The sequence below is a fragment of the Charadrius vociferus genome, unplaced genomic scaffold (genome assembly GCF_000708025.1).
Source record: "Charadrius vociferus isolate BGI_N301 unplaced genomic scaffold, ASM70802v2 scaffold261, whole genome shotgun sequence".
NCBI classification, from domain to species: Eukaryota; Metazoa; Chordata; class Aves; order Charadriiformes; family Charadriidae; genus Charadrius; species Charadrius vociferus.
The window spans coordinates 289,541-308,134 of record NW_009646856.1 but is presented as its reverse complement, the minus strand read 5'-3'; the positions used below and the strand labels follow the sequence as shown (position 1 = coordinate 308,134).

The window sequence follows — 18,594 nt, the reverse complement described above, 5'->3', positions numbered from 1 at the left end:
GGGCTGAGCGAGGGGCTCTGGCTGTGTCCGCAGCCCAGCTGTCTGCCCCTCGCAGCAGCTGCAGCCTGCTTTGGGCCCAGGGAGGCAGGTGAAATGGGAAACTGCACCCTCAGCTCTGAAATTCCTCCCAGTCCCCGACTTGCCTCCCTACTGGTATCCTCTCCACATCCAATGCAAAACCAACTTTTGCCTGTCCTGCTGATACTGGCTCCCTGGCAAATATCCATCCTTCCTTCTTAACACATCCACCTACTGTTGCTTCAGTTGTCCATTGCACAAGAGTATGTGGATGTGTCCCACCCCAAGGTATTCAGCTAAGCGATGTTAACCTCTTCCTCTGCAGCAGGGAAATGCCTAGCCCCACTAACATTTTTCCCCACTGTCTGTGCAGCATCCCTCACTCAGTGCGACTTCGTGAGCTTTGGTTGCAGCTCTGCTCCAGCTGAGCCCAAGTACTCCCACTCACTTCTGGACTATGGCCGTCGCTGCCTTGTAGGATCTCATCTCTGCTCAGAGCACGCCTACTAACCTTTCAACTTCCCCAAATGTAGGAAGTCTAAGAGCTTTATTTTCCAGCAGTTCATAAGCTCTTTTGCAACCAAGGCTCCATTGTTGGGGTGAGTTTCTATGTAAATACATTTGTATCTCTTGAGTTCTAGGAATTCTTATACAGTCTCAAGGGAACAAAGGTCCACCCCTGCATTTCTGTCTCAATGGAATTTTATTTTTGCATCACTTCAAGTCTTTTGTGGCTGATAAAGCTTTTTGCAGTGCTCAGAAGGTATTCTTAATCTTTCAGAGAAACCAGAGACAAAGAGGGATTAAGTAATACCTCACACAGTCTGAGCAACAGAACGCATTGCAGAACAAAGATTTAATTAATTCTCCTAACTTCACTACTGTACCACTGTGTCTTTTCCCTTTTGAAGCTAAATAACAGCAATAATTGCTTAAGTGATTCCTCTCAAAGGTGCACAACCAATTTCAATTTTTGCCCTTTTCTTCCGAGCAGATTCTCATTTCTGGTCTTAGAAGGGAATGAATTCTTCCTATTTTAGGAACAATTTTGAAGTTAGAGATGTCAAAAAATAAGATGTAAAAAAATAAGAAAAGTCTACACCATTCCTAAAGCTAGAACCCTGTCATAAAAATCTGCCTGCATCCAAATTATGGTACTTAGCGAATTTTTTAAATCACTTTCTTTTCCATTTTCCTTTGCGGACATAGATGCTGGTTTTATTTCTCTAGGTCTATAGATGGAGGGGAAAAAAATACTCATAATTTGCTCTGGGGAAAAAAATTTAGAATTCAAAATAAGTTTTGACACGGAAGATCTTCACTTGAAAGAAGCAACTTGGTGCTTTACATTTCAGGATAGCAGGGTGTAATAAAGCTAATCAATCTGAAAAGCCAAGTATAAACCACCACTAAATGCGTGAAGGAAGGCGAGCTGTGTACAAAAACACACCTATCTTATATTCCCTCTGCTTTCAGTCTTCCTCCTGTACTGCAACTTTTCTTTTTTTAATAAACATCTGAGAAGCACAACAGATAGACACCCTTCAAAAACAGTCACTAACTTCCATCGCAAACTTTCACCTTTTTGCGTCACTACATAAAAACTGGAGGTTCATACCACACAGCAGTAACGATATGAGACAGGAACAAATTCCAGCTCCTATTTTATTTAGGAGTACCTTATGACATACCATACATTAGATTTCTAGAACTCTATTTTAAACATCACTTTTCAGAATAGTGTCTTCATTAACTATGAACTAGAACTTAATTAACCACTGAGTCCAGAAACAGATGTGAAAATTTCCCTCTCTTCCTCTTACCTATTTACAGGCCCACCCATTCCCACTTGAATATCGTGCACAGATCTAGTGCAGCGTGTTCAAAGCTATCAGATCTTGCAACCACTGGCCTGTGACTTCTCAGAAAAAGCTATTTTACTTCAAGATCTAAACATAAACACCAGTTGAGGGCCTGGAAGATAAAAGTGCTTTCAGGCCCTAAAATGACACTATCGTATCTGTGTTACATCATATGTGTCACAGATCTATCACATCGTGGGGAAATGATATGATGGGATCAAGCTGCAGACTGCTGAAGACCACAAAAACTTTGTATCATTAGATGCTGCCAACACCAGTTGAGAGATGACAACTAAGAATCAGAGAATTTGGGTTATTTTAGACACTTCTACAAAACAAATACAATGTACTGAACCTTCTGAACATCTATCCAGCAGGTAAATCCAAGTCTGAGAAGGGTTACAGCAGAATGAATATAATTTCTCCCTGACAGCCAATACCAACTCCACCTACTCATTGAGGGGGGGAACCCCCCAATGAAACAAAGAGAAGCTGTTGTGCAGAAAGTCAAATACAGTAGTAAAAAGTAGTCTTTTTAAGATACACAAACTCTTAATCTAACCAGACTTGAGGAAATCTAATCATGGCCATTATGGACATTTCCAAACCAGAACTTCAGTGGAAAGAGAACTCCATCAAGAATTGAAGTTGGAAATATATTTAGCTCGCTAAGTTAGTGAAATCCTTATGCAACACCACAGACCATTACTTTCCACTAGCCATAAAAGTTGGTCTTGAGGTGGGACTTTCAATACATTCAAAGGTGAAAAGACCAGACACTTGTTACAGCAGCACTTACCTACGAAGGCAGGAAATAAGCTGCTACAGAAGGGAACAAATCCTCCTCCAGGAAAGCAACAACGTTTGCTTTCAACCAGGAATCCAGAGTCGGGCTTTACTGGAGACTGCAGGCTCCTAGTTAGAAGAGATAAGTAATGGAGGCACACTGAGTAGGGAGAAGCAGCTTCACATACGATACCAGTTAATTCATGGGGCCACATTTATTGTTTCGTCAAAAGAATTAAAAGCTAATTATGGTACATGCAAGAGAAAGACAGCTGATCGTGATACACATTCTCTTCAAACAACAAATGCTTACAGGCTCTGCTGACAGTGAACAAGTGAACCCAGGAGCTCTGTGTTTGAGCACAAAAAAAAATTGGGAAGTTGCACTTGCTGCAGCTGAGATGCTATGGCCTAACCAATAGGATGTCGGATACAAAGCAAGAGCCAGGAGTTAACCCAAGAACCAAAAAATTAGATGGAAGAATGTTCCGCTACAATGACTCAATTTTCAGTGTCTCTACTTTTGGTAATTTTCTTTCTGTTTTGATCTGTTAGACAGCTGTCCTCAAAAGAAAGAACAACTTTTGTACCTCTGAAATATCTGAAACAGGCACTTGCAGCTGTTAGAGACAGGTGACAAGAAGAATCATTCGAGAAGTCTTTAGATTAGACAGAGAAGGAATTTGCAAGGCCAGTTTAAGAAGATAAGATACATGGCCTCTTTGAAAGTTACGACCCTGGCCATCATTTGGAATTAAAAGTGCGAATTTCCTTGTATTGTTGCAGTTTAGAGATATTAAAGTGTGTCTTTTCTTTGTACTCAATGGGCTTGGGCTTGTGCTAGTGACAGAAAAAGACCCCTCCTCCCCAAATCTTCCTGTGCCTCTCACCTCGCTTTTGCTAAGAGCCAGGAGAACAACTCTGTGGTCTGCTGCTCCTAGGACAACCCCACCTTCTTGAAATGCATAAAAGGCTTCCAAACGCTAATAAATGAACTGTCTGTAGATCATACGTGAGAAAGCTTTCAGTTGTGCTGCTAGCATCTGTGGGTAAACCGAGCTGGGAACTGGATTTCTGTAAAGAGAGAAAGAACATGGTCTAGTGCTACACTGAAGCATGTAAAAACTTGGCCAGCACAGACATCTCCTTTTGGCTCAGGACATGGGAAAAGCCCAAAGGAAAACAAGGCCTGAACGCGTGCACCTAATGACAATGAGAAATTGCAATCTTCATTTGGGTGTTGATGTGTTGTAGGAGGGCAGGAGGTGAACCAGATTGGGCATACACATAGAATAAGACCTACCTGGCACAGAACTAGGTACATCTACACTAGCCAAGGTTTTTCTGGGGTTTGGTTGGGGTTTTTTTGTTTGGTGGGGTTTTTTGGGGTTTTTTTTTAGTTTGTTTTTTTTTTTTTTTAGTCTCAGCATACCATATAGCATTTTCTTCACTATAGAAGATCTATCTATAGCGAAGTCTTTGCAGAAGTGCACTAGATTGTACAAATATCAAACAGGCTCTGTTCTTCAACTTTTCTTTCAGAGGTTGTCCCCTCAGTTGTGTCACAGAGAATCCCATCACAGCACTGTAGGGCTTACTCGTGTTTGAATGTCAGGCTCGTCCAGGATTCACATTCCACAGGAGCACTGTTGGTAGCGGCTGCTAGAACGCAAGTGAGGACTTCACAAGGAGCGAAGTGGGGGGGAGTTGTTTCAACTGAGCAATTCAAGGCGAGCAGCAGGCTCTGGATCTCAGCGAATATGGCTTCTGGGAGCGACAATCAGCAACTCCAGCTGGGCCACTTGCTTAGGCTTCCTGCCAAAAGATTTATAAAAAGAACAGTAAAGAATGTGCAATGGCTTTAAATATGAATTTCAAATACAGTGGAGCCAATATCCACATTTGTTGAGGCTTCCATCCCTCAGCTTTTCTCTGGGGCTCAGCAAGGAATGCAAGGAGTTTCTCCTGCCGATCTAATTTTATCCTCTTAGAGATATCCACCAGCATGAAGGAATGAATTAGAGCCAGTGCAGTTTCCTAATTACTTCCAGCTCTCAGAAAGAGACCCAAAAGATACTGGGAAGCAAGCACAACATAGCAAAGCTGATAAACCAGCCTTTAACGCGTGTGTTGCTATACACGGTCTTGTGATAATTTACTAATAGGTGATCCCAGCCTTTACTAAAACTAGTGCCTGGCCTAATATCCTAGACATTTCTAGGAGTTTAACTACAACAGAGTACAGTGGCAAACAAGAATAGCTGCTACACGATAACTGAAATATGCAGGTGATTTCCCCATCAGACACATGAACTGGTTCCTCAAATGCCAGCAGTGACTACTCAGCAAGATGCAACTTTTCATTACTGAATAGGTTTTCCATATTCTGTATCTGAAGCACTTTAGCATGACTGGAGGTGGGTTTATTCAAGATCACACGAGAGCTGGCCCTGTCTGTACTGAACCTGTGCCACCCACAAGGAGCTTCATTACCAAAGTTCAGCAGCCTTCCAAGCACAAAAAGGAAATCCAATCACCAAAAGAGTTTTTGTCCTTGATATGACACAAAGAACCTGACAGTGAATATCAAGTCACTTGTTCAAAAAAGTAAGTTATACCACAGAGCATAAAAATCCCGCAGTGCCAGCACTGTAAACAATTCAAGTGTGGTAGCTGAATCATTTCTTTGATTCCTCAATTAGTTTACACATACGTGTCCACTGCTTCTGCAGACACCTGTATGAGATGGGGTACTGCAGCTACAAATGAGTTAGAACAATCACAGACTTCTGATCTAATGAATACAACAGGCTCTGTCTCCTCCTTCTGTCCTCACATCTGTATGAGAGACACAAAAGACAAGTGAAAAATGTGGAGTCTGTTAGTTTTATTTTTTCTTGGTTTGAATACCAATCTTAAATGGCAGTTTGTATCCAGAGTTTGTATTACCTCTAGAAATGCCACAATCGCTAAAAAAACCCCACAATATTGTGTACATTCCACCTCTAGGAATAACACAATTGATAAAATCAAAACATTTCCCCCCACCACCACACACAAGCATAAACTGCACACACAGACTAAACTGCAACACTGAAGTGACAGTATAAAGAAGCCTGACACAAATCCATGCCCCCCATGAGACAAGGCTCCCCACTTGCCTTTCAAGAACCAGGAGTTACACGTACCTTCACCTAAGAGGATGGGCAGGTCATCAGGGTTATCAGAGCTCTGCAGGGTCCTTCTTGCAGCAGGGCAGGTCTCCTGCTCAGCATTCGTCCAGAGCGCTGTCTGGGGAAGCTGGAGCCAGTCCTGTAAGACACTGAACATCTGCACACACTTACTTATGGCACAAATTCTACTCCAATCTCAAGATGTTGCTGCTTCACAGACATGCTAGAAAAAGGTCAAGTTCAGGAACTAACAGTTTAATGATGAGCAGGCAAACAGAAGGCTTGGGAGGGCCAAAACCTTCTCCCACCCAAAGGTCACCAAGATTCACCCCCTAGAGAAATTTAAAAGTATTCAAATCTCTCATGGGACATACTGTCATTCTAAGCCTCCTGACAGTGCTCTTATGAAGAGTTCATGACACCGATCATGCTGCGAAGCAGCTAGCAAAAGAACTGTTTCAATACGCAAAGAAAAAAACAAATCAATCAAGACAGCCTTAAATTTCTCTGAACTCAGTGTTTTATTGCTTGGTGATTATTAGTTACACTTTGACACAATGTACTTCGGAATAAATTGGCACCTACTACATAATTTAAAAACTTGGTATCTTACAGCTCACATAACTGGCACTATAGAGAAAACCCAGAGATATGTCATTTTGACACAAGATTAAAAGAAAGATAAAATGTTTACATCTGTTATTGTTGGCAGGTGAACTTTCATTGTGGAAGGCCCTTAAAAAAAGTGAACAGAGACTAACAACCTAAATGCCCTCCAAAAATATCTAAAAACTATCAATCACTCCCTTCTTTACACCCATATTTTTGTTTTGGTACTTTTAGTACCCAAGTGCACAGTAACTCCCTCATCTCTTTTAAGGAAAAAAAGTAACCATGGTCAAATCTACACTGAGTACTTTGGGTGACAAGAGGAGAGACTCCCACACACCATCCTCAGCACCCATGTAAACAGCATTTTCATCAAAAGTGACATTGCCTCAGGATTTAACACATCCCAAGAGATTTATAAATACTAAAGGGTTTTTCATTATTATTATTATTGTTTTTTTTTAAAAAAGCAAGAATTACTTTGAATAAATAAATGACAGCTGTAATAGCTGCATTTACTTTGGTGACCAGGTATCAAAATGCAGCATAAGTTAAATTCATAAGGCAAGTGATGAGATAGCATAAGTGAAGTCCCTGAGGATCAGCATCTCTGTGTTCAACATGTTCGTCTCACAATGTGTGTATACAGCCTAGAAAACAATCAGTCCCAAGGCATCTGCTTTTTAATCTCCGAGCACAGCTGCAGACCACACACTGAATTATTTCTGTATCTCTTCTGTAGGCAGGAATACGTAAATAAAACAGAATACTTAGGCGGTGGTGGTGGTGGGGAATTAGTTCTCCTAAACCTGGACCAAGTGCTCCACCTTGTGTTAGTCCTTAGTATTCAAAGCGAACCTTTCGATGCCTGCTCAATAATTGCAGGTCCAGCAGAATAGTTTATGATTTCTTCTGCCTGTGAATTAGTGTTGTCCATGGTGCCATATGATTGCTGCTCCTTATGGGCAAGCATCGTCCTTTCTGTAGAATAGGGATGCAAAACTCGGGGCACGTACATCTGAAATCACAAGTGTTAAGGATTTTACTAGTCTCTCAAAGTGTAACGTTGGGATAATTCACCCAGGATAATTTTTCCCCTCGCCACTCTTCTTTTCATCCGTTTCCCATTCTTCACCTTAACACCTAAGGCCTTTTGCACCCTAACGGAGGCTTCCCGGTGCAACGTTCCCCTGCACTTGTAGGCTGTGGCACAAAGACCTCTATTTCTACCTCAGTCCTACATCCTGTTTAGTGACATGGCAGGTAAGACCCGCTACACATGTCACAACTTTCAAAGTCACAAAGCAGTGGCACCTGACTGCATTTGGCAGCTGTCCAGATGTGAGGATCTGTCTGGTGTAAGGCCCAGAAGACAGCGTACAGAGCTGCTGGAAGTAGCATGTCTCAACTAGTCCTACAACGTCAGCCGAAGGTACTTCTGGAACACCACCTGGGAACAGTCAAGGAGCCCAGCTGCAGAACTCTCTGGTCCCACACACATATGGGAAATCCCACAGTCCATTCAGACTAACATGTCCTACACAAGCTCTTTGGTAAGCAGGGTGTGAAATTAAGTTTTTCTAGGAAACGTAAGAGAATATTAGTAACTCTTAACTTCTTACAGAAGATGTTGGGATGGTTGGCACATCTGTGTCGCTTCCTCTTTCACCTTGCGTGTCTTCTATCTGTAACCAGTAACAGGTGGGGAAAGGAAGAGAGACAATATCAATCTGGTAAGCCAAAACAATATATAGAGATTGTAAGCACCCAAAAACCTGCCCAGAGGGATCTCTGTGCAGTGCTGGTACTCCCTCCTCCAATCCTCTTGCATACTTCTTCCACACTACTCTTTCCTCTCAAATTCAGTTCCTGCTATCACTGACAGGCTTCCACCGTGCCAAGCAGCTGACCTCTCCTATCAGCCCTCTTCAGCCATCTTACTGGGATGAACCTTTGTGGACAGATGTTGCTAGCGAGAAGGCACAAACAACCCAGCAGGAACATCTGGTGCTACATCAAGCACATAGGTAGGTGCTGAAAGGTGTTAGGTATCCATCTTACCTTATAATTCAGTGGGCTCAGGTACTTGAAACAGCCAAAACAAGTATAAGCCAAACAAATAACGATTGTGATGTTGACAACTAGGAAGGTAAACATGGTTGTAGGTGCTTTAAAGCCTAGAAAAATATCCAGAGAATACAATATAAAAATACATAGCAGTAAAAACAAACAAACAAAACTATCTTCCCCATTTTCAGAAGCTTCTTGGTTGTTTTTTGTGTTGGTTTTTTTTTCCCTTAGAGGACTGGGCACACCACTTCCAGCAACAAACAGGAGAACCTCATTATGCACAAAGCTTGTTGATTGGTGAAACTGCTGAGAGAGCTGTTTCCCTAGCTTCCTTAAAGGCCAAGAAAGGCGGCTGCAATACTTGAATGGCAAACACGACTCAGAGCAACTCTTCTCCTCCTCCCTCAGTCATCTATTCTGGACCCACTTCTAAAATACATTTCACAGATCATTAATGAAAGTAATAGATAGAGTCCATTTATTAAATACAAGGATGGCACCAAACTAGATGGCTTGCAAACAAGGAAAAAAAAAATAGAAAAAAAAAACCCTAGATTGATAGATTAGATGACCCCACCCCCTTTCAAGGAAAAAAAAAAAAAGACCAAGATGAAATTGTATGTAGAAAACTGTAAATAACAACATTTTGGAAGGAAAAATTAAATGTAGATATGAGGGAGAACAAGTCTGTAGCACTGCAGAATACAACTGATGATTACAAGCTGGAAAGTAGTCAATAGTGTGATGCTATCACAAAATGTGGGAAGGAAAAAAAAGCGTATCTCTGGAACCTATACAAAATAATTTGACGCTACTGAATCTTCAACTTGAGCAGCCTTGTCTGTGTAGGACACCACAATAAAATATGGACAAAACTGGGAGGAATCCAAGAAAAAGGAACACAAGAAGGAACTGAGTAAACATGAACTAAGCTGAATGGTAAGTTTTTCTTCAGAGACAGAAAGAGAGAGAGAAAAAGATAAAACTATAGGAAAGGACATGGTAGCAGCCTCTAGTATGAAAAAAGTTATAATGATTACAGTGACTTATTCTTCAGGTCCACTGGGGAAATATTCTGAAGAAATTAATCTCATTTTGCAGCAAAGAAGACTTGAATAAGATATTAGGGGGAAAAAAAAATAAACCAAACCCAAAAACGAGCTGTTTCCAAGCTTCTTTTGACTAAAGAGGCAACACCATCCCTCAAATATTTGCGTGGCAACCCCAGCATATGCAGTGGCAAAGAACAGATAAGTTTTACTTTTTAGCAGGTTATATAAGCCCTGTGCAGATCTGTTCATGAGGGGGGAGAAACAATAAACACCACTCCCCCACGCCCCACAAAAACAACCAAAAAAACTCCCCGCAAACACATCACTGTTCAAAACAAAAAAGGAAGTGAAAAAACCTCCCTATGGGTATTCTGGAATGCCCTTTAGAGGAGGTTATTTTTATAAGCGCAGGTTATGTCAGTATTTACCAGCTGGCAAGGCATGTCTACACCAAAGCCAATGCATGGTGTGAACCGCAAGGCAAACAGCAGAGACCAGGGAAGAAGAAATCTCCAAAGATCAGTTTTCCCTGCCCTGTGTCCTCAGCAGTCCTCCCAGCCAACAGCTCTAGAGAACACGGGACTTAAGTGACTATCCCAGGAGACGGGTTGAACTGCAGATAGAACCATTGCCTCCTCTGTTGTGAGAGGCCCAGGGATGCTTTTGGTGTAGGATGGATGGATGGCATGAGAGCTGAGGAAGAAAACAGGGACTGAGAAGGACATAGATGACATGAGTACAGCCTATCACCTTCTGCATGCAGTCAAGCGATACTTGATCCTGACTGAGAACTGGGATAGAAGTCCTTCCAGCCTTAATATAATGAGTGAGGAAACAGTATTATCACTGAATCTGCAACCAGACTGAAATATCCACACCAGGCAAACTATACAAATTAATGACTAAGCAATCAAGCTTTACACAAACTGATTTATTTTGCAGATAAGGAAGCAGAACACTCTTCCCCCTCCTTCCTTCTCTTTTGCATGAGAAGCAGCAATGAAATCTATGGCAATGAAATCAAAATCTCAAGTTCCTACCTCTCAGACTCATACCACTTGGCTAGACTGCCCTGCACATTGAAAACATCCTGTAAACAGGATCCTCTATACTGACCAAGCCAAACATGGTAACCTGGTCTGTGTTTCCCATTACTAAGCTCCATGACAAAATGATGGTTTTACCACAGATGCAAAACCAGAAAACATTATTATAAAGATTTATTTTTTACCACACCAGGATTTCCTTCATAACAATTAAAGAGGCATATCAATTGCTGCATGTTTGGAGTTGATGCTTCTAAAGCATGGTCTAGAAATTCTGCTGTTATTTTGGAGGATGGATTTGTTGGTCTTCCTTGTTGCAAAGACAGCTCTCAAAACAAGGGAAAAAACAAGCTCTCAAACATACAGGTAACGCAGGGACATCTGCTCAAATCCAAGGACAGCCTGCAGCAATAGTTCCCAGTGCCTATTACAACCACAGGGAGCTATCTCTAAAGTTAGATGACAGTCTGCCAACAATATATTTTTTACTACTGGTATGCTAGAAAAATACAATACAATCATGGCCATTTGTCATCAGCGCTGTGAAAGCGGAGAAGAGGGCAAAATACAGATAGATGCCAAGGGCCTACTTCCCAAGAAGGGAAGCTCAACTCCTTCCAGCATCATCCCTGTTCCATGCCAAATGCTTCCTCCTGTATCACAGATAAAAGCCATAAGCTATCGCCTACCTGTTCTCATGTCAAAGCTGTTAGTACACCACAGCCAATACTATCAATGCCAACTATTTACAAAATACAGAACATCCCTATTTTTAAAATACACACAAAACATGAGGTTTTAAATTACAATATGGGGAAAGAGAGTCACCATCTCACTGCAGTCTTCCATGCAAAGTTTGACGGATGATGTAGAACACAGGCCTTAGTAGCATTAGCCAACATTTTAGCAGCTTTTTCTAAATGACAGCTGTACAACAGAGGAAATAGCCAATTCACACAGGCACATTAAACTTATGCACAGACTACACAAATGCAGGTAGTGACGCCAGAGACCATCTTATTCAAAAGAGCTAATTCTGAATACATTTTTGTTTTAATTAATGTTTTTTACTGTCTGTCACTTCACAGCCCAACTGGCCAATTCAAACTCTACAGATTTAGGAACACATGATCTCCTGTAAAATGAAGAAATATGAAGCTCCATGCTAACAGTTTTAAGTTAACATATCAGCCATCTCCATCAGACCACCTTACGCAAACTTCTGTAAGCTGCAAATGTTGTGTAATTCAGTGCCACAGGTAACCACAATGACTTCCCATTTACGGAAGCAAAAAGAAAAGCCCACAAAACCTATGAAACTTCACACGTAATTTAGGTAAGCTGGCAAGAGAGGTAGAAGCAGCTTCTAGGTGGAAAAAGGTAATACTCACCTAGCCGCAAAAATGAGAAAAAATAGAGCCAGAAAAGGCAGAGAATTGGAGCTGCAAGGGCCTGATTCACAGCGGCAAAGTGCATCTTCTTCTCCAGCTTGGCAGGCAGATATGCATAGTAAAGGTTATAACGGTCAACCATGTGTTTCAGGAGTATGTATATTAAACCTGGAAGGCAAAAAGGGAGAGGTTGGTGAAACACTGATAAAAAGCAGCAATTCTGTGAGCAGATCTACAGCAATCAAACGACTGAAAATCTAGATACCAACGGTGGATACAGCCCAAATATGGATGGGGTACAGCTGCATGACAGCAGCCTGCTCCTATGGTTGCTGCACCCCCAGCCCAAGACCCTGGGGTCTCCCCATCCCTCCCCCTCTCCACACGCTTCTCTGTGGCACCACTCGCGCTCCCAGAGAAAACCCAGAGCTCCTTCCTAGTGCTGGCACGTGAGGCTGAGCCAGTAGGGAAGATGTGGTAACTCCTCCACCACTGTACTGGTAAAGAAGAAAGGTCTAACAGCAGCTTAACGTCTCCCTCTCGGCCTTCAACAGATTCATGACTGAATTTCAAGTCAGCTATTTCTTATCCCCCCAAAAAAGCCAGTTCCTGCTGTGACAGCTATGAGTTGCAACAGCTCTGGTATGCAGTAGCACATTCAGATATTTACAACTGCACGCAAAATGAAATGTAAACAAATATCAAGTACATTGTTACCAAAAAAAATGGCTACATTCTCCCAATAATAAAGTTGTTGATTAACACCAGTTACAAACAATATTTAAATTTAGCTAATTACATTGTATCTAGCTCTCTAAAATTTTGCATTAGAAAAGGAAAATACCAACTACATAAAATGATTTAGCACTACTTATGCCTGATAAACAGGTTTCCAGAGTGGAAATATCTGTAGCTGCTGAAATGATTCTTTATACATAATTCTTATGAGAGTCCAGAATCTCTGTGAACGAAAGATGCAATAAAATAAGACATAGATCATGTCACAGTCACTAAAGATGGACAACTGTCCATGAGTTCTAGACAGATTGTTAATTTTTTGCACACCCATACAGGATTTAATGGCTGGTACAAGACGAAGAAAACAAGTCAAAGCTAGATACATAGGCAACTTAATGCAGAGATGTTTTGATTATGGGACAGAGATAAACCAACCAAACAGGAGAAACATCCTAGAAAAAGGAGGTCTGTAACTCAGAGATCTTGAGACCTTCTCAGGGTCCTGTAGGACTACAGCTCCATCTACACCACAGGACAGCTGTGCTCCACCCACATGCCCCGATTTCCTGCTCAACTGGTTTTCTAAGCCAGCAAACCTATCCGAGAATACAGCATTTCCTTTTCTGGTCAAAGGGCAGCTACGGTGTTCACCAAGACCACGTCCCAGCAAAGCAACCAGCACATTGTAAGGTCACATCCCCGGGGTCAGGACCATGCAGCATAGAGCTGTCGATGGCACACTGATGACCACAACCCCTTCTCTCATTCTCATTCAGGATGTGGAATTTTAGATAAATGGTTTGAGATGCAGAAGAGATGCAGTAGTGAAAACACAGGTAGTTTTCCAGTCTCTTGATACTGGATCAAGCCACTTATATTTGTACTTCTTTTCATATACATCAGTCAAACTTTAGAACAAAAGTTATTCCAAATGTGCCTAAAGGATTTGGGGATCACAAAGTCTCAAGTCAAGTTTGGCTGCTTCAGGTGGACCTCCAGGCTGGGTACCCTCTGCAGCTTGCTTCTGCCAGACCTCAAGAACACAGAGATAAAAACAATCCCCTCATCTCCAAACCCACCCTAAACTCCTATGCTTAACTATAAAAACCACCACCAGAGCTAATACACTCAAACTTGAGACATAAAATAAGCATCTAATAGACACTAAATATAATTTCAACTTAACGGCAGTAAGAGACCATCGCCATCTTCTGCCCTGTTTTTCCACAGGAAGGGAAGGAAACTTGGATCCAAGTCCTACGGATTATTAGCATTTGAACTGGAATAAGAATGCAGAACTGGGCGCTCTGAACCTCCCACATGACCCCATCTCACTCACACAGTGCCCACACCTCATCGGGAAACTTACCAAATGGGACAATGATGGGACATGTAATGCTATAGGCCATGATGACAGTGAACACACACAACATCCAGGCGTACATTGCTCCAAATTCATATTCAAATGCTTGTTGCTAGGAACAAAAAACAAAGCACCCAAAACTATCTTAACTCTGACACATTGATACAAAAAACAAAGCACCCAAAACTATCTATCAATGTGTCAGAGTTAAGAATAGATTCACTAAAGCAACAATTCACCTTCTCTCATTCTCTCCCTTTGAGAGATCACTTATTTCCCTTAGAGGCATAAATGATGTAATTAGAGAGATGAAGTAGTATGCATTTTAAGCATCTGTACTTAGAGAAAACATGCTGCTTCTTTCACAGCCTTGAAGTAATTCCTCACGGAATCTGTTTTCATCTACAAGAAGCAACTACTTAAAACCACAAGGCAGAAAAGAATTGTGCCAAACTCAGAACCTTCATCTCACTGCAGATTCCGTTGAATCTGTACTGTTCCTTGTGCTGGCTTTTTGAAAGCTCAAAATTAAGTTTTGGTGTGGTCAGTATTCCCACTTCTTCCTCTTGGGATGAGGAAATCAATACAAATAATTTCAACCACAGCAAGGAGTTATATGCAACATTTAACAGAAGCGAATGTTTAAAAGAATCTTAAAAATGGAACTCACCCACCCATAGAAAAAGAAGGGAAAAAAAAAAAAGAAAGAAGAAAGAGAAGAACAGGGGCAGCTGTATACAGGCTTAAGTTCCCATTTTAACACCTGGAATTTCAAGCTGCAACATGACACATCATCTGGAAGTGAAAGTCCACCACTTAAAATGGAATATAGGCCGTAAGTATATATTTTGCTAGGTGTATATTCAGATCAAAGTAAGTCGTACACATCTGTGGGCTGACAGAAGAAACTAACTGTAGACAGATTTGAATTTAAAAAAACCCTGAAGTTTAGACTGTACGACAAATTCAGAATTATCCTATAAAGTCTAAATCATCACACTCTTGACTTGGAGCTATGAAAAGAATACCTGAAGTTCAGAGCTTGGATTTTGATTTTTGACCATCTCTGACTTGAATAAATACCTCCCCATTATCTGTGCTGCAAATGAAGGGAATATGAACCTATGATGGATAAGTGAAACAAAGGCCAAAAGAAAGTGACAGGAGATGCTAGTTGATGGTACTAAGGGTGGGAGCTCCCACTGTTTCTGACAAGGATCAGTCATTTAATTGCCTCTTGCTAAGGAGAGGCTGTAATACCTGTTTAATATTTTTCCTTTCTGCTGTGGACTTGGCCATTATCATGCGTATGGTGTAAAGGATGAGGCCAGGGAGGCGCAGCAGCTCCATCCCATTGCCAATGAAAGCAGAGGCAATCACGTAGTTGACAAAGAAGGCTCCCTGGTCAGGCAAAAAGACACACCTGCAAGGAAAGACATCAGACACTGACTGGAAAGCAGACAAGCAAATATAGCATATATACAATGGATCCATATCACCTCTGGAAATCTCTTACCATAAGGATAACCACTGGACACCATAAGAAGTGGCTAGAGGACTTCCGATAATCTTGTTGAAAAAGAGTACTAGATAGCTATAAATGCAATAAGTGTAGCATACTCTAAGAGCTTGGCTAATTTGCTGTTTAGACAAGGAATAAACTGTTCACAAAAAGATACAGCAGTCTGAGGGTGGCTGATAGCAGACAAGAGCATCATTTCATGTTTGCAACAGCAACCCGAGACAAGATGAGATAAGACTGGAACAGATAAGTGTTTCTCCTAGCTTAGTAACTCCTAGTTGTCTTGTTACTGATTTTGACACAGCATTTAGAAACCTAACTATGTCCTAATAATTGCATTTCTATTCTTTCCCTCCAGCCACAGTCACAAGAGCTTGTAATAACCAACATCTGTAATGCTGGTATAAAAGTGTTCATGTTTCTTAAAATCAAGAGTCAATGGATTTCAGAAAGAGAACTGCTGCAGCCATTTGGTCTCATTATAATCCTTGGTAAGATACCCTGTCCATGATACGCAACAATCCTCAGTACATTTTCTGGTCCCCTCTCACCTGTATCATATCATCCTGTCCTTTCTTGTCTTCTACAAAACTTGTAAGGCTTTGGGAAAATAACTGTCTCTCTATTGAATGTTTGCATGCATTAGCTAGCAGGAAAAAAGTATGGATTTCTTCACAGCAAAATCACTTGCATTCTCCTCCCCTTATTCAGAAGCTCAACATCATCCCACTGGATACCATCCCCAAGTAAATTTTAATAAACACTAACCAAGGCTAGTGAACAGAAAAAAGAAAAAAAAAAAAAGAGTCCTAAGTATTCCTTTAGCAAAGAGTTGCTCATACTTACTCCAGCCTAACTGCAGAATCGGACGATTCTCTGTCAAACAGCCAACGGAAAAAAAAATCAAGGCTGCAAGAAAGACAGTTAATGTAATTCAGTCTCCAACAGCTTAGTACTGTGCAAAATTGCTTCTCTTTTAAAGTAGCTCAGATCAGGATCATGGATAGAGAGAATTTAACCAAATAATCTGAAGACTAGTTTAGCTTTATCACAGTTACTGATAGTCAGAAATAAGAAAAAAGACACAGAATGAAACAAAACGAAACCATCTACTTCATCCTAAAGTTTTAATGATTCATTTTTAGCAGTTATTATATAGATAGAACAAATACATGTTACCTGGTTAGCCAGGGAAATAGTAAAATACTGTGAAGGTGGAAAGAAAAGGACAACTATAACTGAAGTATAAGACATAGTCAGGAAACTGGGTTCTGAGCTATGATGGTGCATATGGGCACCTCTCAATTAGTCATTGATCTTACAAGGTCTTTAATTTCTTTGCCAAAAGTCAGCCTTTGGAAACTTTAAGGGCTATGAGTCATCAGATGAAAAATGAACATTGAAAACTAATGCATAACAACAACATAATCATACACACTGCAGGGAGTGGGGGTACTTCAACTAGCAACTAGAGAACAGAAGTTGTCTCATATGATAAAAACATTACTCCGATAAACTGTGATTCTTTACCTGGTAAGACCAAGGGAGGGCAGAATCAGTACCATGAAGATCAAAAATATGTAGACTTTATGCATCATTATTCTGTTCTCTGCAGATCTACCAACATAAAAAGTCACTGAGTAAGAAACTCATACAAAAGACTTCCACACGCAAAGGATCTTGCCCAGAGAATGTCAGCACCCATCAGACTCCCGGCTTGCCCAACCATATCACATTGCCACAAGAAACTCACAAAACAAACATCTTTGTGATATTCACTAATTTGGACCAAGCAGGCTCTGAACATCTCCTTGGGCACAGACAACATTTCTGAAGACTAATCCAGACTCTGGAGAAGCATCACTACAGGTCTGCACCACAAGCAAGGGGACGTGTGACAATCACACCTGGTCTCTCATCCAATGATACTCACATCTGGCAACAGCTTGTAAACAAACAGCTCTTCAAGTGTTATGCCAAGAGGGATTAGGCAGTTCATAAGAGGGCACCACTGCCAAGAAACTAGATACTTAGACAAGCTACTTGACTGTCCTTGCCAAGTGTCAAGTCTTTGGGAACAACATGACACAACTAATGCTATACTGCTACTACAGTAGCAGGAACATCTATCTAGTGACACACTGTTGCCAGAAAAGTGCAGTTGCTATAAACAATTCAGACTGTTAAAGGTGGTATCTGATAGCACATTAAAATCACAGAGGTTTTATTATAGGATCGTGTAGCCCTTGGGCATATCAGTATAACTATACCAATGCTTGAAATCAGATCTGCAATCACTAGTGACTTTACAAAGCTATTTCAACTGATATAGAAGGGCTCAAAGTTCATGTGCCTAGTGCAACTAGCAAAAAAAAAAAAAAAGGAATGGTACAAAAAAACTAAGAGAGTAAAAAAAATTTGACCTTAGAATATAAAACCAAACAAAAAATGGCTGCAGGCATTATGGAAAAAGATTGAGTGAAGTTGAGTGTACAGTATCATGCTTTTATCTGACTGTAGGTAAACTGGAGATGAAATCTGGCATGCCAAACCAAGCTGTTCTGAGTTCTCCAAATTAGCAGCACGTCACTGTGCTTGACGTCTCTGGAGTACACCAGTCGTATCTGAAAATCTTGCATCAACACATCTGCTGTGCCTTGGTCCCATAGGTCTTCTCAGATCACCACTAACAATATCCAACAGCAACTGAGTTGTGCACCAAGAGGTACATCCAGACAAATTTTTCCACCCAAAACAACAAAAAGATGGATGCCCTTTTTATAAGTAGCACGCCAGCAGTTGGAGCACTTTCTGTTGAAAGAGGATTCTGGGGTTCTGTGATGTTCTCAGCCTAGAGGGGATCCAAACCCCCATATCCTATCTTCCCAGAGAGCGAGCTAGTTACGGAATCAGAGGCACTTCCTGTCCTCCTGTTGAAGCTACACCCCTTGAGCCTGCTTACAC

At 41.2% G+C, this 18,594-nt stretch overlaps 1 protein-coding gene across 1 annotated transcript in view; it reads right to left on the bottom strand.

The window, feature by feature from the left end:
- Nucleotides 1-7,295: 7,295 nt before the first annotated feature.
- Nucleotides 7,296-18,594, bottom strand: part of TMEM63A (transmembrane protein 63A) — a 30,815-nt gene continuing 19,516 nt past the window's right edge. Inside the window, exons 15-22 of the mRNA XM_009894281.1 lie at nucleotides 17,161-17,247; nucleotides 16,477-16,539; nucleotides 15,369-15,531; nucleotides 14,115-14,220; nucleotides 12,008-12,175; nucleotides 8,510-8,625; nucleotides 8,071-8,133; nucleotides 7,296-7,466 (exon numbers count right to left, since the gene is read on the bottom strand). Of these exons, the coding sequence (XP_009892583.1) occupies nucleotides 7,296-7,466; nucleotides 8,071-8,133; nucleotides 8,510-8,625; nucleotides 12,008-12,175; nucleotides 14,115-14,220; nucleotides 15,369-15,531; nucleotides 16,477-16,539; nucleotides 17,161-17,247 (937 nt within the window). The remainder of the gene's footprint in view (nucleotides 7,467-8,070; nucleotides 8,134-8,509; nucleotides 8,626-12,007; nucleotides 12,176-14,114; nucleotides 14,221-15,368; nucleotides 15,532-16,476; nucleotides 16,540-17,160; nucleotides 17,248-18,594) is intronic.